At 32.1% G+C, this 25,114-nt stretch overlaps 2 protein-coding genes across 4 annotated transcripts in view; one reads left to right on the forward strand and one right to left on the reverse strand.

The window, feature by feature from the left end:
* Positions 1–1,357: 1,357 nt before the first annotated feature.
* On the reverse strand, positions 1,358–15,837 carry LOC109543646 (dynamin-1-like protein). 3 transcript variants are annotated; one of them, XM_019913463.2, is made up of 12 exons: positions 15,506–15,837; positions 11,705–11,849; positions 11,091–11,299; positions 9,763–9,973; positions 9,217–9,464; positions 8,883–9,157; positions 7,869–8,010; positions 7,215–7,508; positions 6,289–6,402; positions 3,523–3,775; positions 3,089–3,300; positions 1,358–1,602 (listed from the first exon to the last, which is right to left on the reverse strand). In XM_019913463.2, exons 1-12 carry the CDS (start codon positions 15,605–15,607, stop codon positions 1,546–1,548), a joined length of 2,262 nt encoding a protein of 753 aa, XP_019769022.2. In that variant the 5' UTR covers positions 15,608–15,837; the 3' UTR covers positions 1,358–1,545. The 3 variants fall into 3 exon arrangements, with proteins under 3 accessions (XP_019769022.2, XP_019769024.1, XP_019769025.1); XM_019913465.2 differs by lacking the exon at positions 6,289–6,402 and adding an exon at positions 3,908–3,976 and having other exon boundaries at positions 15,506–15,831; XM_019913466.2 differs by lacking the exon at positions 6,289–6,402 and having other exon boundaries at positions 15,506–15,831.
* A 2,472-nt stretch (positions 15,838–18,309) lies between these two features.
* The window catches only part of LOC109543638 (dual specificity tyrosine-phosphorylation-regulated kinase 4), a 94,909-nt gene continuing 88,104 nt past the window's right edge, over positions 18,310–25,114 (forward strand). The window contains exon 1 of the mRNA XM_048664540.1: positions 18,310–18,351. Within this exon, the coding sequence (XP_048520497.1) occupies positions 18,325–18,351 (27 nt within the window). The 5' untranslated portion in view covers positions 18,310–18,324. The remainder of the gene's footprint in view (positions 18,352–25,114) is intronic.

A 25,114-nucleotide genomic window follows, 5' to 3' on the forward strand; every position in this document is an offset into this window, starting at 1 on the left:
CAAGAATTATCAGATTGGTCAATCGATGATTTTGATAAATATTTAATTTTTTTTTTATTATATTTTTAAATGAAATTTTTTATTGTTTTATGAAAACAGAATTTTATATTTTAAGGAATATTTTGAAATACATATTAGCAATTTTCTAACTATCAGACTAGGCCTAAAGTGATACTGTCCCTGAAAATATAATATATAATTTTATACTTTTACAATAAACAAATATAACTAGACAACGATTAGATAGTCACAGTTAAAAGCTTCTATTCAATTGATTAAAATATGTCAATAAGATTAAATCGTTTTTTGTTAGTTATTTTGCGTCAACAATTTTTGTACATAATTTCCTTCAATTTCATATTCCGGATCAATAAAAAGTGCTCTTATGTCACTATAAACAACGAATTATTTATCAAAAAGTAATCCATATCAAAAAATATATTTTAGAAATTTTCTGATTTAGAAAAGTAAAAAAATCAAGAATTAAAAACTTTTGATAAAGAATTAATTCTTTATTGTGTAATAAATGCACTCTTTATCAATAAGTAATAAAAGACCTGAGTAAAACTCAACATTTTCTGTAGCTACACAGGTAAACAACAAAATTTATGTTAATGCAAATTTTTAAATTTCCAAAAATAACTTGAAATATTATCTAAAAGAAACTTAGTTTTCTGATAATTAAATTTATTGATCCAGAAAGCTGTACAAAAACAGTCCAAGCAAAAAATGTAAATTCATAAATAATTTTATCGGCATTATTTTAATACAGAAGTTAATATCACCATACATAGTAGAAGGTTTATAGCAAAAATTTACAGAAATACTATAGGTTTAGTTTATTGACTTCAGTTTAAACGCGTTGACTGGGTTAAAGGTTATTTTCAAACAATTAATAGAATAGAACAAATCTTTTTCAGAAACCTGATTAGTAACGGAAAACTGGTAATAAATAATAACATGCGGTAAACACACACTTGTAAAGTACACAAAAAACTTAGTTTTGAAAAGTTTTTCTAAAGAACGTATCTGATTTTTTTTTAGCTTAATGGTTACCCAGATAAAAACAGAAAACGCCTTGTGCTCAAATTGTACTTAAGCATGAATAAACTAAAAGCAATCAAAGATTTTAGCTGCTTATTACAAACATAGAGCAGATCGAAGGAAAACCAATTGAACTAGAACCTAATCGTTTTCTTCCATTGCTTTTGATTCAATTCAATCAGTGCCGTTAAATGTGAAATGCGGTATTCAATTATGTAACCATTTCAAACGCAACCTAATATAAGAAATTGGGGCCTTTTTGAATAATAAGGATCTGAGTTTCATGGAATGGGAAAATAAAATGTGAGCTACATCAGATTCAAAATATTTATTAATAAATAAACAAAACTTGATTACCACCTGTGAAAAATATAGCAAAATACATGCAATTTAGTTACAACATGTTGCGCAACGAAGCAACAAATAATAAATTTCAACTAGTCGCAAATTAAGTTTCGTCTAAGAAGTCTACCATGATCAACACTATACAAGTTCTCATGTTTACCACATGTGCGTCTCTCTGATTTCGCTTATAATGTGGGATGCGCGCTGCAAAGCCTGAAAGATATCCAAAAATTAAATAACAATTTTTTCACAACGGAGGAAAGAAGAAAAACGCATCCATTCTCAGATACGCAACGAATATATACACAAAAATAATGCATACATTTTAAGATAGAAGGGAGTGGTAAGTAACATGAGTAAAGTATGCTCATAAGTTTCAAATTCCTGGAATTTCAGTCGATATCAAATTCAACTTGGAAAAGATTCTATGCAGGGTGTCCCGTAAGCACATGATCAAAAGGGTACTGCGATATTCTCTGGATCAAAAGAAGACGATCTGACCTAACTTTTATTAACAAAAACTGTCTGGCTCCTCTGTTATTGATGAAAAAAATGTATCATTTTTGAAATATCGGGTGAATGATACGATTTATTTTGGTGAAACTCGCTGTGAATTTGTTCTTATGTAAGACTCATATTTTGATGAATCAACCGAGTTCAGCCGTTTTCGATAAGTGGTGAATTCTTGAGTGTCGTGGCACAAGAACTACCAGAACTTTTTATTTGGTGGATGGACTAATTTTTTTGGTTGAACCACTCATCACTTATTCACTATTTTGAGCTCTTTGTAAAATCTTGTAGAATTCATAGTTTTTGTGCCAAAAAATAGGTCTGTTTTCTTGCCACTTAACAATGTTAGACATTAACTGCAATTATGCGCCGCGTAAACCCGTACGTTTTCACGCAAGTTGCCCGCAAAACCGTAATACTTTGATCATGTCGGTAACTTCTTCATTAGAAATGGTCATTCGAAACGAATTTTTGAGATTGATTGGCAATTAATTTATGCCTCGTATCACGATATGATGACCAATGGCACATATAAAGAACTTTATAATCCCTACTTTCGCTCAAATTTTAGCGCCCCAGCTCAAAAAATGACGGAACTATGAATTTTCGAATATCTCTCAATTTTCCGGTTTTTTTTTAAACTTCTCAGGAATGAATTATCCGACCTCTTATTTTGTAGATATTTATATGCTCTACAAATCATCTCGGTGGGGTATTCCGATTGTTCCATTAGTTTGAAAGTTATAAACAAAAAGACAAAAATCGTATCGTTAAAATAACATATGGACCGGAAATGCGAGTCAAAAACGCATGCCTATTCATCTGCTCATTATCTTTTATATGATCGCACAATTGGTTTGCTACTAGTCTTTGTGACAATAAAGGATTTTAAATATCTATATCTTGGCCTAAAATAGAAATTGAAAAAATCGTAACCGAACAAACCGGATTTCCAGTTAATTTAAATCAAATTAAATTGATAATAAATTCTAAAATAAAGTAATGAAAGCGATGACTCAAATAAATCAGCCAATGGAATTTCGAAATCAAATTGGTTATTTGAGATTCAGATATACCACCCCCATCAAATGACGCTTAATTTGAGAACCTCCAAAAAGTTGAAATAATATTGAAATTTTTTTAGGTTGGTTGAACTATGGAAAACAGAGTTCAATTCAACTAAAGTTACCTTAAGCATGTCGCCGGCTTCTTTGCGTCGGTGTGCAATATGCTCCGATTCGTCCAACAGTTGATCAGCATTATCAGCTTTGTACAGACACGTAACTAGTTCAGACTGTAAATTATCCTTCACAAAGTTAACTAGGAAATGCATAATGGCTTTTGGAACTGTGTCTTGAATCGATTTTCTCACAATATAGAAGTAAGACTTGATTAAACGCTCTGAAAAACAAAACGATGATAATAATAATAATAAAAGATAAGTTATTAGTCCACCATTCGTAAAGCATTAAAGTGGATTGGAAATATCTGAAAAATATCAGTACAAAGGAAGTTTAGTTTATTTTTAAAATTAAATTATGTTGCAAATATTTAACAAGTTCTAAGTTTAGAGGTTGTACCTATAGGTAAATGTCTAGTAAATTAGTTACGACTGTAGCTTACCGATAATTTCACAATCATGTTCCTCATTGGCCGATAGATTCCTGTAGCTTCTTCCGTCTAGAGGAACTTGAGGCAACAAATTAACCGGCTTATCAGGACTTAAAACCGACCGTAGATCGTGTTCGGCATGTGCATCAAACGCCCTATTATCATTATTTACGTTGTTTTCCTTAATGCCGTTTTGGTTGGTAGTCAGATTTGAGACCCATGAAGTCGCATCATCATTCAGATGCGGATTGCTGTTGGAGCGCGCCTGAACAAGAGACACAACTATCGATTTTTTGTCAGTTTGTAAATGTTCAATAAGCACTTACACCATAAACAACTGGATTAATCGAAATGATTAGTTAATTGCAATTAAACTACGGTAGATAAATGTTATTACCTCGGTAAGTCTATCTTGGTTAGGCAACAACATGTTCGAAAACAAGGATCTACTACGGGCGGGTTTAATCTATAAGGTCAAATAAAGCGTTAAGTAAAAAAATCAAAAAGATCCACGAGCTTTAATGAATAAAAATGATTGAAATCAAAAAACGACGAAAACATATTTAATGAATGATTAGTGGGGAAACTTGTTAAACCAGGTACATAAAATGTGGTCAATGGTCAATGGATTTACTTCCAGTTGTAGCAACGTAATTCAGCATTCACAACTATTTGCAAGTTAAAAATTACCGTCCAGCTTTTATTTGCAGTGAGAACGTGTGGGTTGGTACGAAAGTAATTCAGATTCAAGAAGTTGTGCTTTTTACATGGCAAATTCATTTATACAGAGTTCAAGTTAGAACCACTATTCCAAATTAAAACACGCAATAAAGCTTCATGTATCATATCTTATGCTAAAGCAAGCTTAGCTATTGAAGACAATGGATACATTTGCAAAATGTTAACGAATTTACAAGAAATTACCCAATCTTGGTCCATTAGCTGAAATCTAAAGTTTAGAACAAAACAAAAATTATTCATAATTATGAACTATTAATTATAGTTCATTGCAGTCTTTATTGATTAATGGTAGGATTACACTTATTAATTCAGCACTATAATTGGAGCTCTATCGTAACAAGTCCTGATGCAAAAGTTTTAATTTTGAAATATGCGGAACACTTTTTGTTTCTTTGAAGATTTTACGATAATTTTCCTATTGCCAAGAAGTTAATTTTAAACATTTCGAATATTTAATTAAATTTAAAAAAGCCTATACTTTGCATGTTAATATATCTATAAATGTTTGCGATTTCGGGGCGAAATTGATAAAAGCTTACTTACAAATAGATGCGAATTAACAGACGGAAAATAAAATAGGTGGTTACATATGCTTAAAAAAAGTACTCATTGCAGGCACCCCTAAGACCGGTAAACGACAGACGGAAATAGTAACCAAACTGTTCAACAAAATGAACGTTACACAGTCAAATTTGCCCTTACTTTGGAAGTGGATAAATTCTGATACCTTCAAGCGAATTGTTTTCCGTTTGAAGCCTTAGTTGTTTTTCGTTCGTCAATGTTTTGGTAAAAAGTAAGCACTTCAGATAAATTTTGTACTGGGCGATAAATAAAAAAAATCAAAATGTCACGAAGTTCGGTATGCCCCAGTTGGAGAAAAGTGGATTTCTGGATCTCACTACAAAAAGTCTTAAAGATTAACCAAATAGCTCAAAAAAGTTTTTTAATTTTTCGACCATCTCTTTTCATTTACATGGTGGTCCCATCAACTTTTTGATCTTGCACGGATAACTTTCTCCTCTTGGTCAGACTTTAACCATCTAGAGCTAGATGACGCTAAAACGTCACAGGCAAGACGAAAGTTTGATGTACAAGGTTGCATATAAATTACCCAAATCAGAATTGCCCTCGAAATTTGTGATTCTGGCATACTTTCACTAAACTATTTAGTTCATTCATGTAACGCAGTATATTGAATTTTTTTTCTGAAGTCGACTGTGAAGTTTTATATTAACAAAAAACCTATATTTTGAAAATGGGTTCAGCAGAAAAAACGTATTTTTTTAGGACGTAGGACTAAAATGTTTTTTTAGACGACTATAAATAAACGAGATGGGACAAAGTTCTAAAACTGTTTTGAACATATTTAATGCATGTGGCGCTGAAATACAAATAAACATGTTTTGTTTCCACCAATTTTGCACTGTTTCATTTGCCACCCAGCAGAAACTTTATCTGAAGAACTATTTTTTTACAAAAACACGCACTATTCGAAAAAAAAATGAACTAAATAACTCTTGAAACAGAAGCTTCGATATACAAACTTGCCAGTTAAACATTAATTTTGTTGAGCAGTTCAGTTCCTCGCCGATAAAAAATACACGGGCGAAATAAAGTGCGAAATAAAATTTAGCTCTAGCGGGAGTGTTATTTTCAGGATAAACCCGGCTGACGAGAGGCTTAACCTGGCCGGGTGTGCGTTATGCCAAAAATCAAASCTAGTTACAAATTAATGTGTTTCAACCTACGCTCGTTCACGGTATAATTGTATGAGAAATAATCCAGTGCATGATTAAGCCGAAGCAGTTTTCATAAAGGAACGCACCCTCATTTCCGTGAACTATAAATATAAAGCMTTGGAAATAATTTTTAAAAGARAAATCAGTTACGATRAATAGTCAATGTGAATACTGAATTGGTTTACAAGTAGCATCGTCGATTGTAAGTCACAAACACTGTCGATATTCACAAACAGGAAGTGTACTTTTAAATGTATATATTGCTTTGAAACAATTGAAAGCAACACACTTTATATACCTGGATGTGTTTCATGAAGTCGTTATAGCTTGAAACCGGTAAAATTCGAAACAAATAGTTAAAAAATTCACCAGGATCTTGACTGGAAGGATCACCATTTGATCGCGGAGGAATCTAGTGAAAATAATCAATTACATTTTATATACACAACTAATTGAAATGCCTCAATAAATTTACTTTACTGGGTACCAAAGAAAGTATCAAAACACGCATTAGTAATATATCATTAGCTTGTTGTCACAGCTCTTCGTTCCCAGAGCATAACAATGTAATAGTATATTACGGTACAAGAGACGAAAGTCGAAGTTCCACCACTGCTTGAGGTTGGCGCCCTCGGCTTGCCTTGAGGTTGACGTGTTTTTTTGCTATCAACTAATACAAAAACTCATCAAGCAAGGCGGAATTATAGAGTGACAGAACTTGAAAACGCAAGATGAAAGTGGAAAATGGAAAGCAGTTGAGTTTCAAAATTTGCAGGAAAATGTAAGAAACTTGCGGCTGATGAAATAAAAAAACAGGCGTTTTCCGATTTTGTTCCAAAAGCAGAAGAATCATTGTTAGATCGTCTGCTGAATTTAATTCTGCTTCAAAAACCTAATTAATTTTTAACTTAAGACAACATCATCAACGACGATCTCAAGTTTCTTTGATAGAAAAATAAGAGCTTTAGGGCCTGTTTTATTTAAATAAGCCAAAGAACGGCACGAATACAAAAAGTAACCGGAGGAAACAAGGACCAGATTTTGTAATATGCCTCGTTCAGTACAATTTTAAATTTCATATCTGACTAATTCGGGCGTTAAATTTTGGGATTAATTTGAATTGCGCCTTATCAAGAATTCACTTAGCCGAGAACATTTAAATGCAACCTTATTTTCAGTTATTTAAATCAGAATGACTTCAATTTAAAACCACTTGCTACTTACCAAATCGTTTTGTTCAATAGGCTGTTGATGTGCGGGCTTTCCGAACATACTTTTGGGTCTGTTGGCTGGCCTTGATGGCTCTCCCGACTTGATCATGGATGGTACTTGAGCGATTTCTTTGAAGAAGTCAGGGTGTTTTGTATTAATGTATGCAAGTTCGATAGCAACCAAATTTTCAACCATCGAGTTAGTGGTTGGCAGACGCCTTCTTAACAGTTGGGTAACAACATCAACTATACTATCGTACAGTTTCGGAAAACGAAGCATTTCCTGTTGAACTTCATTGCCGCAATGCTAAAAAAGAATAACATTTAAATGTAGATGACATTTAAGTTTTGACTTGCAACAAGTAACGTAAAACACACACTTTAGACAGTAGTCTAGTTTTTGGTAAATAGCTTAATAAAATAATGCAAAAATGTACTAAAACAAATCAGAACTTCTTATTCTACATTTTATCACCAACTTATTTCTTTGGAATATACCAATGGAATGACTAGTTAGTTCCGCCAAAAAGGGTTTATACGATCAATTGGCCATAATATTTAGAATGAGCTAATCAAGTATTAGAAAACTGAATTTATAACATAAGCAGTAAAGCCAGAAAGTTAAACGTGAACATTTCTGAGGATTTAAGAACCTCGCTCATCATACCTGAATTATGCGTTGCATTTCCTCGTGAATTAATTCCACACATCTTTGGGAAGGTTCTTCCAATCTTCGAATTTGCCTTTTTACCAGTAATTCAAACGATACTTCTGGAACAAATAGGGCAGGACGAGGACCATTCGCATTTCTAAAAAATAGATAGACACACCTATAATAGAAAAATTATTGAAATCGGAATAAATAAAATATATATGGCCCGTGATATACGATAATCTGCAAAATCAATTCCCAAGATGATAAACAGGGTGATTTCTTTGGAGCGGACTTTCTGGGGGGTACTTGAAAAATGTGACAAAGTTCGTTAATTCGAGAAGACAGTAAAAAACGCACAACCAATGAGTGACCACCAACCAACCAGTGAAATGGCAAAAACACTTTTAAGCAATTGTGGTGTTTCAAGCTTACATTCATGCGAATTTTTTAGATAGACAATCACACTTGATAATAAATATTAATTTCGTTGTCATCTTCTACTTCCATTGATGTTTAATTTTAACATGATTTAACATGTTTGCTAGATGCTCTGCAAATTTGACTGCTTTTTCTATATCATCCTCCGACTTCCCAAGTGAACTGTTTACTGAAATACTATTAAATTGTTTTTCAGTTTTAACATTATTTCTTCAAATTCTTGCTGGCTTTATTTCGAACTTCTGTTTTATTTATCTTTCAGCGCTTTTAGTGGCTGCGTGAACGTCCGAGAAGTTTGGGACGGGACGATGATTTTCCGCTGGAAAAAATTATTTCCAGAGCGGGAGATCATGTAGAAATATTGTATGTTTTTGCAAATGTTGTAAAGTAAAACATACATTTAAAAATGAATTAGTCCCGTTAAAATTTGATGCACCACCGTAGTTTCTTAAGGTTGCAACTGGTTTACAACAACAGTTTTATACAATTTATGTAAGATGAAAAAACAGTAGATTAAAAAAAGCAGTCAATATTTTACCAAACAATCCTCTAGGGATATAAAAAGCTACAGAAGTAACAAAATCGTACCTTATAGCGGTTAGAATATCCATTTTTGTTAAACCGGCCAGAGGATGAATCGAATCCAATGTTCGACCGAATGTTTCGTGAAAAATATAACATATTCGAGCACCGCCGCACAACTCCGTCGTTTCAATATTTCTTGACGTGCCTTCTATTGTAGAGCAGTACGCTGATGCAAACTTTGTAATAATTTGCAACAGTGTTTTGCTTTTATCTGATATGTCTTCTCCATACGAAGTGAGTAAAGATTGAAATTGAGAGATCATCAGATTTACTCTTGTCTGAAACAATGAATCATAAAGAGTGACTATCAGAAAGAATAAAAAGTAAGTGAACTCACTTTAAGATCAGGTAAACAATCCCTGATATGGTGCATCAATAAGCGATTCAAAGTCTTGGCTAAATACGGCGTCCCATTTCTGGCCGCTAGTGTTGGATATTTTGTTTGCAGAAACGACGCTTCGTCTTTTAATGAGTCTTTTATATTTTTATTGTTCATTATATCTTGTTGAGATCTATTGACGACACCTATGATTCCTAATTTTACGGGAATCACTCTACCGCAAAGAATATCAATTGCATCAGTACCTACAGGAAGGGCAAAACGCTTGTTTAAATATGCGGTCATTTTCTATAAGATGTTAACTTTAAAATAATATCAGTGCTTAATTGGTTTGTATGATTTTAAATTTTTTCTATCGGTGAAGTAATTAATGTACTAATACACGTATTCATAAATGTAGTCGATTTATTCTGATTATGTTAAAATGACGAAGAAAAGTTCAATAATTATAATAAAACTTGCTTTTATGATTCGGATTCAAGTAGCTCACATATAACATATTTCAATAAAAAAAAGAACAAGCTTGTCGCTTAGTGATCCTACCAGCATCCATAAGATCAAGCTTTGTAACTACTGCCAGTGTTCTTCTACCATCCGGATCTACATCTTTCGCAATGGCTAAACTTTCTGATGTTGCCATGTCAGTATTTGCAGTAACAACAGCCAATATTATCGAATTGGGGTTGGCGATGTATTTAACAACCAAATCTCGAATTTGTCGCTCAATATCAGGCGGTTGATCTCCAACTGGCACCTAAATTAATGTTTTTCTGTTACTACTACCACCAAGTAAAGTCCACATTACTGTACACAAATAATATATTTAAGATGACAAATCTCGTTGAGATTGATACTTTTTAACTAGTTCCCAACGCTTTCAAAATTTATTAAAGAACTGTTTAGTAACAGTAATATAGTAAAGTCGGATTACATTTTTTCAGGGCACTAAATAGATGAATGTAAAGATGAAGTAAAAATTATTGGACGTTGTTTGTAAGGATGTCAGAATATTGGGTCGATAGTTTGAGCGCGATTTACGGCTGTGGAACATTATTAGAAAAATTGAATTATTAAAAAAAGTGCGTTTTTTTGCGCATAACTTAGTCTAGAGTCGTTGATGCATTTTAAAAAAGATTAATACTTTTTCAAGTATTAAAAATACTTACAATAGAAGGTAGGGAACAGAGATAAACCAAATTAAAATCCGTTCATTTATTTACTCAAAAACCGCAAAAAAACCGCAGATGTAAGTGTTTTTAAAATTTACTTATAATTAATTTAGTTTTGCTTTAAAATATATCACTAAAACTTTTTTTGAATGTCTTTGAATAACCAATAAGTGGTATACATTTTAGGTAAAAATTTTCAGACATTTTTCTTTCTATTTGTTATGTAAAGAGGTCTTGCCAGATTCTACATACGTTTTGTACTTGTAAAGACTTATACTATAACGTACAATAAAGAGAATTTTCATTTCTGAATGGTAAATTGTTTAAACATTAAGTTGAAAATCGGGAATTTGTAAGCCGCGCTCGCAATTGCTCGCGGCTGGAATTGTTTTCCAACGACCTTCAACTCAACTTCTCTTTTATTGTAAGTTGTAGTAAACTCTTTACGAGTAAAATGGGTAAAACAAATGAACGGATGTTAATTTAGTTTGTCTTATATTGTAGCATTAACGGTTCAAAAGTTATGCCCCAAAAACGGTTTTTCGCACTTTCTTTAATTATTTAAACAATGTCCAAACAGACTATTGTCCCAATATTCTAACATCCCTCCGAACAACTTCCAATAATCTTTTACCTTCATCTATTTAGTGTCCGAAACAGGCCTTTTAAAGTCTAATCTGACTGGACTAATATAGTTATTACCTTTGTAATCCCCGGCAAATCTACTAATGTAAGGTTGACCACTTTGGTAGAATAAATTTTTAGATTAATGGGTTCCGGACAGATTCCTTTATTGTTTCCGGCAACTCGGTTTGTCTCGTCTTCAATCTCTTTGCGTATTTCCTCAAAGCTTCTGAAAATCCGGTCTTTAGCATGTAGAAATACGCCCCAATCTTCAATATCCACAGTTCCTTGAATAAAAAGAAACACCCATATAAATTCGACAATAAAACAAACTTGATGTTTCTTCCGAATAAAGGTGTAAAAATGTAATACTAAAGATATGGACACGCATTTGAAAAGCTTGTTACTGGAATAAGGAGTAAAATTAATATATTTAATCAAAATACTATTTTCTGTCAATTATTAAATATTTACAAACAATTTCCAATTCAGGTGAAGCAATCTAAACAATATCTGATCTATCGTCTATGCATTTGTCTTCAGAATTTGTAAGTATGATAATTGAAGTACTTCCTACAGTACAATTTGGAAAATGTTATTTTGATTTTCGTTTCACAATAAAATTTCGAAAATGATTTGATAAATAATTTAATGGAAAAAACCTATACTTAAACGTAATTAATGTTAATTACCATCTTTGGCATTTCGATTCTCTCGATCTTCTTTGGGACAATAGAGTAGCTGCAACACTAAAGGTCTTCGGGTGACGATGCCCGTGCCTCTAGGCAGAAAACTTTTGCCAACTAAACTTTCGATTACGGAGCTCTTTCCTGAACTCTGAAACCACAACAAAATGGCGTTTGTTACAATAAACGATACCTTAAATAACTGCTAGTAATACATTTTTCTTATCATACAACTGATGTTGTATTCTTTGAACTAGGCTTCACGTGACAAAATTATCATACTTTTCTTAGTTGAAAGATAACTAAGCAAATCCTCCAAACCCTAATAAGAACTCTGGATAACAGTAGGTAAAATAAGATATAAGCATTACTTGCCCTCTGAAGGATTATAATAAAACGATATGGATCATCAATTTTTTATTTATATATAATGTATAATATAATGCTTAAATATAAATACTAAAGCTGTATACAACAGTGAATCATTGAAGCAATTTTGCGATTTCGGAATTTTTGGCTACATCACACGCTGTTATACCTCTTCGGTTTCGTAACTTTGTATTTGCTCCAGCTTTTTTTAAGATATTAACTATTTCAACTTTGCCTCTTCCAGAAGCTTTAAACAGAGGAGTTTCTCCAAATCCATCAATAATATTAACATTTCCTTTAAATTTCGGATCCATTAAAGCTTGAACAATATGTGGATGTGATTTAATTGTCGCCCAGTGCAGAGGTGACAAACCTGTGCCATCTTTAATATTAACATCTGCACCACCATTCAATAAATGAATAGCAGCGTTATAATGTTCCCGACCAACAGCCCAGGATAAAGCAGTGCCGCCCTTTGAATCCTGCTTATTAACATCGGCTTCAGCGATTATTAAGAATGCGACTATGTCTTCATAGCCCTTAGTAACACCCACTATTAAAGCGGTACTCCTGCTCTTATTCTCTATATTAACATTAGCACCAGCCTCATAGAATATTTACAATGTTTTCATATCCCAAAGAGGACGCCCAATCATTGTATCTTTATTTATTCCATTCATTAAAAAGATAAAAAAGAAACATGCGTGTCAACACACTAAAACCGAAGAAAACGAGATTGAACTCTCCGCACAGCGTGGAGCGCATGACACGATTGCTCATCTGTGGGATTCACACTTTACTACGATCCATTTCACTTCAATACAGATCAAAAAAACGAATATACAGTGTGTGATCGTCAAAACAATGCATTTACAGTTCATTATGGCCCATCTGGGGATTTATCTGCACATTGCTGCTCAATTCTGATATGCACATATCCATTTTATAGTATATTCTATATGTTTAACAAATTCTAAAATTTATATTTCCATAAAGTATAATTACACTATAAAATAATCGATTGTTTAGTGCGTTTCTTCCAATATGCGTTTACTTCGCCTTGTTTTTGGATGGACTGTAATCAAAGAAACGACTTTTTACATCTGAAATTTCGCTAACCTCAACAAAATGAATTGCGATAAGACCAATGATAAAAACAGTTTCTTGGATTTAAACAACAAAAGTAAACATTTCATTAAATCAAACGGAAATAAGTCTGATAATAAACCGATCACAAAAATGAAAGGTTTTAATCGAAAACGCAAAAAAACTATTCTTTTCTGACAATAATGGGGTCTTTTCAGGCAAAAATTATAAAATTGATTTTGCTGGAAAATTCGCCTTATTCATCGGTTTGCAGGGAACTTTAGAAAACCCATTTGCGAATTGGGCACAAAATCAAATAATTTTATTCAGTTGTTTACGGAAAGTAACTAGGATTCTCTTGAAAAAACGACCAGAAGGCCAAAGTTTAACAAAAATTATTTGGAAAATTCGCCGCCCTCATCGCTCTGAAGATTTTTAAAGTTCCTTTAAATGTTCAGTTCCCTCCAGTTTTTTCTAGTCTAAGTTTCTATTAAGCAATTCTTTCTACGCAAAAATCGCATTATTTTTTAGTTTCACTTAAAATACACTCTTCAGGTATTTTCTGTGAAAAATTATAAGATACACTTTATTGGAACACTCGCCTCCTTAACTGATTTGCAAATTTTTTAAACTTTGAATTATGGACAAAACGTTAATAATTATTCCTAGGTCTTTTTCGGAAAATATTTCCCCGAACTGAAAAACGAAAGTTTATAATCATTTATTTGGAAAACTCTTGGAAACTGGAGTTTCTTCACTTTAATGTCAATAAATTTCTAAACAACACTGTCTCTAAACAGAAAAACTGCGTTTTTCCTAACGTTTCACTGTAAAATACTGGCAAACTGAATCTTTTAAGCAAAAAAACCAAATTAAATTAAGAGATCGATATTACAAGAAAACTCTTATAAGATCTATTTTTCAAAAAAATTAAAATTGAGTAAATTTTGACGATCTAACAGGCTCGCCAACCTCATTTACTTACAATTGTGGCGAGATCTTTGAGGTTATACCCACGTGTGGGTGGATACATTGTGGCATTGTCAATACGCGATTTCTAAAGTCCAAACGCCTGACTGAATCAAGAGTTTGGTAGAAGCAAATTCGTTATTCGCAAGCGATATTATCTTATTTCTGTATCACAGATTACCAAACTATCACCGATTTTAGGCAATTTGACACTAGTCTTGTTGAAATTGGTGTTTGTGATTTGTTTTGTTTCTATCTTTTTCGAACTTTTGCAAGATTTTAAAGAAATAAAAACAGATCGAAGTGTGTAAGTATTGTTTTATGTTATAGATGTCATCAACTCCAATAAATAAACAAGTTTCAACTGTCACTCGACTACGAGTAATTTGACGTTTTGCAGCTCCGTCATCGGTAGTTGAACTCGCGAATAATTTTCCATTAAAATGTATCAATCTACCAACATTTAAAAAAATCAGGCCCGTAAGTCATTCTTAAAGGCGGTATTTAATTTTAATACACATTTTCTCATTTGGGCTCATAAAGCCCCATCTGTCAAAATCGAGGAAAATGTTTTGATAAAACATTCTCACTTTTTAACGTAGCCGTTTGAAACGTTGAACGCTTATAATTTAAGCGCTATTAAGGGTTCAATTATTAGTGCATTCAAGAGCTGTAAAAGCCCAAGACTATTTGAAAAATAAAGCTTACATCTGATTTTCTTCCAAATATATTTACTTCAATCATTCATCAAACCTGTTCTTTACATATAATCTTTATGTTAGTATTAATCGCATTGTTGGACTGTTTGGTGAAGGAACTTGTGCAGTTTACACTGTGCGCTTGTATCCTTTTTTGTAAACAACAGTACTTGAAACATTGAGTATCGATCTTTAAATGCATTTAAAAGCAATACTTCATGCTAACACGTGGATTAAGAGTTAAAAACGACTTATGCAATATATCCTTAAGGTGTACATGGACAGTACTAGCAGTAATGAGTTTTTAATACCTACTTATCCGAATAAAACCTAATACAAATGGTGAATAAACAAAACTAAAAAAAATGTTATATACTATTAATCTTTTAGCAGACACTTCTAAGTTGGGAATTGTATCTTAACACTACCTTTATGCAGTTTAAAGTCATAGTCCAGACTCATGAAGAATATTTATATTAAAATTTATATGCCTATGTTTACATTAATTGTGACTGGTAAACTATTGTTTGGCCATGTAACAATTGTTACATGTGCTACAGCTATGTGTTACATATAGGTGCATAGTTTTATAAGTTCTGCACCTCATCCATCCTCTCCTCATCCAATATGATAATATAGGTGTAATTTTCGCAGATTAATATTTATACATAAAAACCATATTTACCTGAGATCCCAGCACGACTATTTGAGGCAAATGTATGGCGTCGGAGCCCACAGTGTTAAAGACATCCTGCAGCTTATTGATAACAGGGATAAGGGCCTCCATAGTTTAAAAATAGCAACCGGTCGATTACAGAAAAAACTAAGGAAATTGCTTTTCACGGCTTCGAACTTTATTGCCTTCAAATCACTTCAATACTTTCATAATTTGTATCAGCTTCTATTTCTAAAGACAATGAAGATTTAGATTTATCTAGCTAAAGTAGGTTTTATCAGCCTTTTTGTTCTAAATTAACTTTATTGACAATGTGATTGACACCCAGACTGACAAGCGACTGTGTTGTCAATGAGAGGATATGAAAATTCCGGGATCTGATTTTGTGAGATAGGCAACCCGCTAGTTGGAGGTCGGATGGTCTCTTTCTAGTTTTGAACTGGTTTTTTTTGGGCGCCACAACTCAAAATCGTACATATTAAAAGATTTTAATATAGAATTAAAAAAAAATGCTTTAATGTAAATATTGCGTCGAAATGATATCACTGCTTTGATCAGCGTTTAAAATTTAAAAGTATTTTGGCTTCAAAATTTGGCTCATATTTGAAGAGCTGTAAAGCTTTAATTTGCCATAACCGCATAGAGCCTGGAAATGCGCACTTTTTGAACCTAGCAACATTTGAGCAACAATTCCAGTTTTTAGAAAAAAGTGTTCCCAGTCCTTTGTGTATTCTCACACAAGAAATACTTTTAATTGAAATTTTTTCTTCTAAAGCCAGCGAAGAAAAGTTTAATGTCTTTAAACGTTGCACGGTAATGCTATCAGCAAATCGCCAGTCTCGAAATCACTCGCCCACTGACTAAAACAGAAACAATATTAAAACAAACGCCGTGCACGCACTAAGTGTGCACAATGGTCAGCTCAAAACACTGAACTAGGACTCTTGCGAGTCTAATAGAAGCGAACTCGAATTGGAAAGGTATAAAAAAGGTATATGGTTTTGAAGAACGAAAAAACCAGCTAGTTATTGTGAAAAGGAAGAAAACTAAAAACATGCACAAGAGAAATCTGCATCCAAGTCAAAAGAAAAGTTCTTTAATTCGGATAAGGAAAAAACTTCTGTACAATTATAATCAGAAAAATCTTGATTCAAACTTAATAGTGGAACGAGCGAGTAGAGAGTATAAAAAGAGAATCGCACGAATAAACTTAGCTTTATTGCAAATGAAAATCTAAACTCGACTAGAAATGGTAATTTAAGGAGCGGAGTGACTTCTGGGCCATGAAGACATAATTAATTAGTGCCTTTGTTTAAAAAAATTGTAATAATTATTTCCATTTTGGGCTTTGGCGAACGACCACAGATCAATTGACCTGGAGGTATGTGCGAGTAAACATTTATAAAGTATAATAAAAAAAATAAAAAGGAAAAATGAGAGGAGACAAAAATAACCGTCTCTCCAAATAGGTTTGATGAGAGACAAAGCATGTATAGAAACTGTAGCATATTTTACGATAACTAAATATTTAAAAAAATGAGCTTAAATGGTTAGTTTTCATAGACAGCTTTCTACTATACACTATAATACGTATACCTACATAATTGACGAGAATGGGCAGGTGTTGGGTCTAAAAATGTAATTTCCAAGTCTTGCTTGGGCTTCATCTTTGAGTGCACTGTTTCTTAATATCTTCAGTTCTGATTTATTTTCCTGACTGCGTGTATTTGTTATGATATTCCTATCTTTCCTGGGTTTCAGTCAAAGTGTGAAGTAAAAATTTTGAAAGCTATTTAAGACAAACTCACGCTTTTCAAGAAGGCAAAGACCTAAAGGAACGTTAATTTTTACCAATCATGAGTTTGTGTAAAATTTTAAATCTGATGATGGCGCTGTTGTCTCGCCGAAACGTAATGAAATAAACGATGTTTCAAAATTTTTACTTCACACTTTGACTGCAACCCAGAAAAGATAGGAATATCATAACATTTAATATCTTAAGATCATCCAAGACTAGGCCTGGGCAACACTGTGTTGAGTAGCGCTATTGAGTTGTTGCCGCTCTCTGAATTAACGAGTTATAACTCATCGGTTAGTAATTGGGTAGTTGTAATTCATTTGTTAAAGCTTTACGAGACACGAGACTGGTATTTTCACATCTAAAAAAGGGTTATTGCCATTTTTTCTGAGTAACGTTTTACTACTTTGATCAAACAACTTAATTTTTTGCATAAAAAATTCAGTTTGCCGGAATTTTTCAGTAAAACGTTGGAAAAAACGCGGTTTTTCTGTTTACAGACAGTATTGTTTAGAAATATTGACCTACAAGTGAAGAAACTCCTGTTTCCAAGGGTTTTCCAAATAAATGATTATAAACTTTCGCTTTTTCAATTCGGGAAAAGACCCAGAAATAATTATTCGGGTTTTATCCATAATTCGAGGCTGCAAAAAGTTTTCCAAAAATTTTTTAGGGTGTGACGAATGAAAAGAACAAGTAGGTAGGTACTTTAGGTTCCGCCTTCAGCACTTGCATTTTAACCATTTCTTTCTGATATTCGAATGTATATGAGTTGTGTGCTGTTTCACTCACATAATTGTATAGATATAATAATTTTATAATAAAAAAATCACCACTTTTGTGGTATTGACTTCCTCAACACGTGACGGATGTATCAAGTGTCGAGCATTATGTTTAGAAATGGCTTCTTAAAGCTTTAAGCTGTTTAGTTTTGCGGTGTCCGGTTTTCCGTCAAGGTTTTATAACCAGCTTGCTCTCACATTCATTTATGTACGTATATTTTTCTATAGGAATCATCCATAGTGCGTGTATGAAATTATTGAATGTGTGTCTAAAGGTAACCATTTACAAACAATTTTCTTTTAAACTTAGTTTAAGGTAACCCTTTACAAACCACTTTGTTGTCAATATTTTAATTTTATAAATTAAATGTTTTCACGTTCCTTTTTTAAGGGATAATCCGAAAGTAAGTTGAAATGCCTATATTTCCTACAACAGCTAATTTTGCTAGCACACTATAAAGTTTTCGAAAATTTAATTTTTTTCTTTCTTTCCTGTGTCTGCATTAAGACAGCATAAAGCGTTAGTTTGACATGACGAAAGTGGTAAAAATTACAATTTAATGACTTCAAAACTAGATAAAAAGACTGCCTAAAAAATTCAACAATTTATATTTGCAAATAAATGATCTATCCTTGTCAATAAAAAATAGTAATGCAAATCAGTGACTTAACGAAATTTTCAAGTTTATCTTCCTTTTAAAAAATCTAGTTCAATGGGACACAATGTGAATCAAGTACGCGTATTATACAGCCCACGTATCTTCGTTCAATGATTTTTTGCTTCTATGGGACATTCCTAATTATATTATTTAATAGTATCTGAGACCAAAAGCCGAAATACTACTCTCGAATTAAAAATGTTATTTAACTATTTCAAAAGCCCAATTTAATAATGCAAAACAATAGTGAAATGAAACTGAAAATACAAATAAAAATATATAAAGATGCTAAAACATAATTTTACTATTTGATGCGTACATATTTCCAGACCACAAAGGCACAGAATTAGCATATACATTTTTATTAACTTGCACGTAACTCCGCCCCTGGTGAATCAACTCGGACATAATAAAATATGAATTTCAATGTGATGGAATACGGAAAAAGAGCATAATTGTTTATCGTTGGATGAACGGCTCTGAGGTTTCTGACCGAAAGCTTTTGTTCAAAAGTCGATGCTCTTTTCGGAGAAGAACAAACTGTTACGAGCGCATTTTGTAATTTATACCGACCTTGTCAACGATGGTACAAGTCCGGTAAATTGTTTCCGGCCTTTGCTTTCAAATACCCAAAAAACTGACTCGTTCATCCTCTTCATGTTAAATAGTAGTGAATCAGTTTAAAGTAAGTCTTAAAACTAATCCTTAAAAAAATTCGTCTTCAAAAATAACTTTAGATTCTGCAGAATTACACTCAAAAGAACAAAAGTCCTGAGAAATTATAATCTGACTATGCGTTAGACATATTTGGTCAAATGAGAACAAAATTGAGACCAAAAAATATCGAAGTTAAACAAAATAAAGAATGAAACTAGAAGACTCGCAGAAAAAACGGTAACGTTATCTAACAACCATCATTTAAGTTTGCCACCTTCCTAAAAAGGCAAAAGCCTCGTATAAAAATCTATATATATATAAATAATCTTTATTTCCTATAGAAAAAGGCTATCGACCCAATCGGTCTTTCCGTCCATATGAAAATCTATTAATAGTAAAATGATAAATTTGTCAAAAATTTCAGAAGAAATTCGCCAACTTATATTGCACACAAAGACTGGAAATCCACAAAGAGTTGGATCGAAAAGTGATTCATTTGACTGGCTTGTAAATTGTGAATATTGGTACGCCATGTTTCTTACCTTCTTCTCTCATCTGAGAGAAGCTGCTTGACCTGCTTTGTAACACCGATTTTCAGTGTTTTTTATTTCTTGTTTAAATTTGTGATTTATTTCGTATATTGAAAAAGAGGTTGTTCACTTGATGCATATGAACATAGTTCCTTGATTTTTTAAATATTTCGAATGCGAAATGTTTCAATCAATCAAGATATTGATTTCTGTGATTTCTAACGTTCATTCACTAGTACTGGAAAAAATAGGTACAAAGTCGTATTTTTTTTCTACATAGTAGAAAATGGGAAAATATTTGAGATGCAGTTTTTGCTTTTTAGGTACCTAATATGAAAAGAAATAAACGAATTATTCTAAATATACTCTTTATTTTAATGAAAATGTATAATTAAAATTACATTCCGGGTTTTTATTTTAAAACAACCACCTTAAATATGCTCGTCGACTACAATAATATGTGAAAGAACAGTCGACATCTTTTTGGTATTTGCTTAATTCTTGAAATTTACAGTATGTTCATAGTGGTGCGTTTTGAATTGAAGTCAAGTATATACACTAACATAAATACTTATAACTTTACCTAACATAATCCACTATTTATGTAGTAAAGGGCTAAGTTTAATAATTTTAATCAATTTACAAGTCTAATTATACTTTTAATGAAGAGATTTTAGTGTCCGAAAATTCTAAATAAAAGAGATTTTTGACGGCTTGAACGGACAAATAATTTTTGGAATAAGAAAAATTATTTGTCCGCTTAAGCCGCAAATGATTCCTTTCTATTTATCTTCCATGTTGGTAAATTTTTTAACAATATACAATCAGAACTCACACTTTTGTTGAGCAATTTTGATCTGCAAATAGTACATAAATTGTGGTAATTATCAAGCAACAAACAACTTATTAACATGGACTTTATTTATTTGCTTATAATTAAAAAAAGCATTAATTTAATAAGCTTTATATCTGATATTTGATTATATGATTAAAGATGAATGAATAAATAACAATAATCATTTGTTACACTTTAAATATGCCGTACTAAAAGGTACCTACTTTAAATATGTCGTACTGCAGAAAGATTTTTTTATTTTCCTGAGTAACTTTACATAAACCAAAAATCAATCAAAACTTTTATGCATCAGAGTGAATATTAAAGAATTTAATTTATATTAACAAATCGATTCAAAAATAATATTTATATTGATGCGCTCTTTAATTTTTAGTATCGTGAGTGTCCCATCGTTAATTGAATATTAAACACATTTTGAATTGTTGGAATAAGCATATTTAAAGCAAATAACATTTGAAAACAAATGCGTCTTATGATAACTTGAAGGTAAATCTGATATCCAGAATAGTTGAAAAATTTAGAAACAGAACTATTGTTCTTCAGGAGAATGTCTAATAAAATTAACACTAAATTAAAAATTTTACAGCATTTTATCCTGTCCATAAAGGACAAAGGTTTATATTCTGCAAAGCATCCAGCTTGTAAATCCATTACACCCAGTTGAGCACATTAAACGACTCCAAAGTAAATATAACATTTGCTTAATTTAAAACTTCGACATCAATTCAAAGAGCAATAAAAATTGAGCTTCTTTGTACAGTCTGGTCTTTGTCCATTGCATACTTGGAACTCATAACTTTACAGGACACTACTAGGAGTGGGCGAAATGCGTAAATTAAATAGTTGCCGCATATTTCAGGCTTAAATGGCTGCATAAAGGCTACTGAACTTATATATACGGCGTTGAACAAAAAACTAGCTATGGTTTTAATATAAAAGAACAAGAAAGAAAATAACTAAATAAACAATTAATGTCGTTAACAAACAGCGACAGGGAGAGAGAGTTACTAAGAACCTAACAAGAAAAAGGAAAATAATTCCTAATACTTAATTACTGTGTAATATGAATATGGCATAAATAACAACAATATTTTTTTTTCTGATTTTCCCATTCAATCTTTCAGTTTTTAAAAGGGTTCTTGGGTATCGATTGCTCATTTTAACAGTATATGTGAATAATATAATTTGAAAATATAAATTTAGAGATTAAAAGTTTCCATTTTTACAGGTTAAAAGGGGACAAACTACCATTAGACTAATATGTAAAATTGAATTGAACGAAAGTCGATATTTAGCATTTTTATAATTGTCTCCACATAGTTTTGGTATATTACGTTTAGAAGTTTTCAGTTAATCCTTTAAGGTAGCTGGCAAAACTAAAAAAAAATTATTTAAAAAATTGTTAGTATATAAATTCAGTTGAAATAAACATTGCATCGGCATTCCAATTTGCGTAATACAAGCTTTAGTGACGGTGAATGTTTAATTCGTCAATCACAATCAGTTTACATATGTATCTACTGTTTGTGTTTTAAAGTGATGTTTAAGACATTCATGATATGTTTTATGTGAGTACATATTTATGATTTATTGGTCTTATTGGTTGATTCAGCCTTGAAAAGAAGCGAATAAATCTAACATAAGCTGATTCATGTAATCACCACCTCAACCTCAGACAGGAACTAAATTATTGCGTAAATTTATTAAAATATATTTAATACTTTCAAGGTACAAACTATGTCTGTAATAAATACAAATAATACTTTATTTAAAACTTGTTTGCGTTAGACTTTACATTTCTGAATTAAAATCATTTTAGGTATGATGGATTATTGTTAATTTTAATTTGTTTTCTTTTATTTCACCAATCGTTTTGTTAGCGCTTAGCATGCATTTTAAAGCAATGCCTACATAAATATTAAACTCGTTGAATGCTAAAAGGATATTTAGTCTCACATTGGTATGGCATATTTATGTACATTACTTAAATCAACATATATTATTAGGTCAGGTTCAATATGATGCAAAATTTGAGAAAACCTGTAGAAGCAAGTATACGAGCAAAAACAAGAGAACGGAATGGTGACTCAATGTCCCTGAACTAGTTTGCCAAATTTCACCAAAAGATGAATTTTATTATTCGAAGAAGTACGAAAAACCTCCGTAAGCAAAGAAGTGTTTCAAGCGTCTAATTGCTTGAATATTGGGGTATTGGACGAATTTTTTTTTGGCCCAGTTCTTTTTCCGTCGAGTTTTGGAGGCCATTGTTAAAAGGGAACCGTACTGGTCGCAAAAAGTCAATCAGAAAACTAATACTCACAGTATCATTCTAAAAGTACAGCACATACATACAGCGAATATTATAAAAAGCAAAGAAAGAAGTTGAAAATTGATCCAAAAATGTATTTCGAAAACCATGAAATATCAATTAGACGTAAAATATCTTCTTAACACAATTTTATTGTACGAAAACTATTAGCTACTTTCAAAATAAATAACCACAGAAATTTTACAAAGAGTCCGAAAAAAATAGAAGTTTTCTTTGAAGCCAAACAGTACTTTTCATTAACAATCCCACTATTACGTACATGCCGTTTACTTTTGCTGACGATCAGTTTCATTTTCATTTCACCAAATTAACACATATTGCGCCAAAGTCATCGAGAGATATGCATATGAATAATTAGGTGCCGTTATGTTTTTGTTGTTAAATTTCACCTTGTCCTAAATAATTCGTCTAAAATTCTCCGTGTTTTCCGTAGGCAGAATACTGGTCGTTTTCGGAACTGTTAGAAATGGACCGTTTCAAAATGAAATGGAAATGTTCTGTTACGCGTTTGGCCAATTCGAAATCTTCGCATGTTCTATGGAACTTTATGAATCATAATAGTATTTAAGCTTTCTATGTCTAGCGCTGGAGGAGTCTAACGCATTAGGAGAAGTTTCGTGTTTTAAAAACATTTTCGCAGATGCGGGGCCACTACATGAAGTAATGGTTTATAGTAATTATCATTATTATTTTAAATTCAAAATTTAATTTGCATTATTGGTGCGTAGGCCAAAAATCATACCACCTGAAGACCAAATTGCTTTAAACTAGGGAAGGTCGAAAAACAGTCTTGACTCAGCAAGGCTAGCAACCCACTGAGACAGTATTGTTAACAAAGCTACTCACACAGCTAAGGATAAAAGAGAATAGAAATAAAAATTATACATACTTTCCTGACTGTGTTTCAATTCCAAATCAAAATCAATTCCTGGGCTTCAGTCATTTATTGTCTCTATTTATCAATTAAAATACGTTTCGGTGTCTTCCACCATCATCAGTTTTTATGTGTAGCGTTGTTGCTACTTTAAGCCTTGGCATATATTTATATGTCAAATATATGCCAAGGCTTAAAGTAGCAACAATGCTACACATAAAAACTGATGATGGTGGAAAACACCGAAACGTATTTTAATTGATAAATAGAGACAATAAATGACTGAAGCCCAGGAATTGACTTTGATTTGATAAAAATTATATTAAAAGTTTCCTGATTGAACTTAAATGCACCGGAAACCTTAAAAGTAATGGTAATGGAAAAGTAAATAAAAACCCCAATGTGCTGCAGCACAATCTTCTAATCAACAACATCTATTTATACTCTCTAAAATTGCTGCACACAGAAGATGTTAAATTAAATTAGATCAACATATTTTAGCTTTCTACATAAAAAAAAATCAAAGTTAATGTATGAATGTTGAGATACTTATACCTACATCGAATACTTTCTAGGCGTAAATATCTCAATATGAACGTTATCATAATGTCCGCACAGAAGCATTACTTATACCCATTTAAACCGCTTTGCTAAAGACAGGATTTATGTTCTACCCAGGATGGAGCAGCATCTGTCACTAACAAAACCGTGCAAATACTCATTAATGTCTCTAAAGAAATTATTTAATGCTACTTTGGATTCTACGTAATAATCTATGTAGCACAAAATCAAACGTTTTGGTTTTCAAATAAGTGTGCTTTTGTATTTGCTGTTGTTGCTTTCTTCGCGTTAGCTATCAATTATCAATGGTAGAGAAAACATTTGTCTTTTTGATAAATATCCTACTGGTGGTGTGTTTCTTATTGTAGTCTTTCCGGAGTTTCAGCTAAAGATGCCTTTGTGGGATCACTATTATTAATATTTTTCGATCATCAACTGCTGTTTCATATACAAGATGTTTTAATAACACTAATTTTGTATAAATTTTATATTTTGAAAGAAAAGCTTAAGTGTACAAGTTACAGGGTTGTAAAGGTTTTCGAATATGTTAAAGGGTATGAAGGTTCGAAAGA

This window comes from Dendroctonus ponderosae, unplaced genomic scaffold (assembly GCF_020466585.1).
Source record: "Dendroctonus ponderosae isolate FM_Combo_2020 unplaced genomic scaffold, Dpon_F_20191213v2 Dpon_F_20191213_3, whole genome shotgun sequence".
NCBI classification, from domain to species: Eukaryota; Metazoa; Arthropoda; class Insecta; order Coleoptera; family Curculionidae; genus Dendroctonus; species Dendroctonus ponderosae.

What these genes read in the sequence shown, in the direction of transcription:
- LOC109543646 (XM_019913463.2), bottom strand. Translation starts at nt 15,607, where the DNA reads ATGGAGGCCCTTATCCCTGTTATCAATAAGCTGCAGGATGTCTTTAAC. An exon ending in GATATTCTAACCGCTATAAG is followed by an intron (nt 8,011 to 8,882) that starts GTACGATTTTGT and finishes TCTATTTTTTAG; the next exon opens with AAATGCGAATGGTCCTCGTC. An exon ending in ACTTCATGAAACACATCCAG is followed by an intron (nt 3,776 to 6,288) that starts GTATATAAAGTG and finishes TCTCTTGTTCAG; the next exon opens with GCGCGCTCCAACAGCAATCC.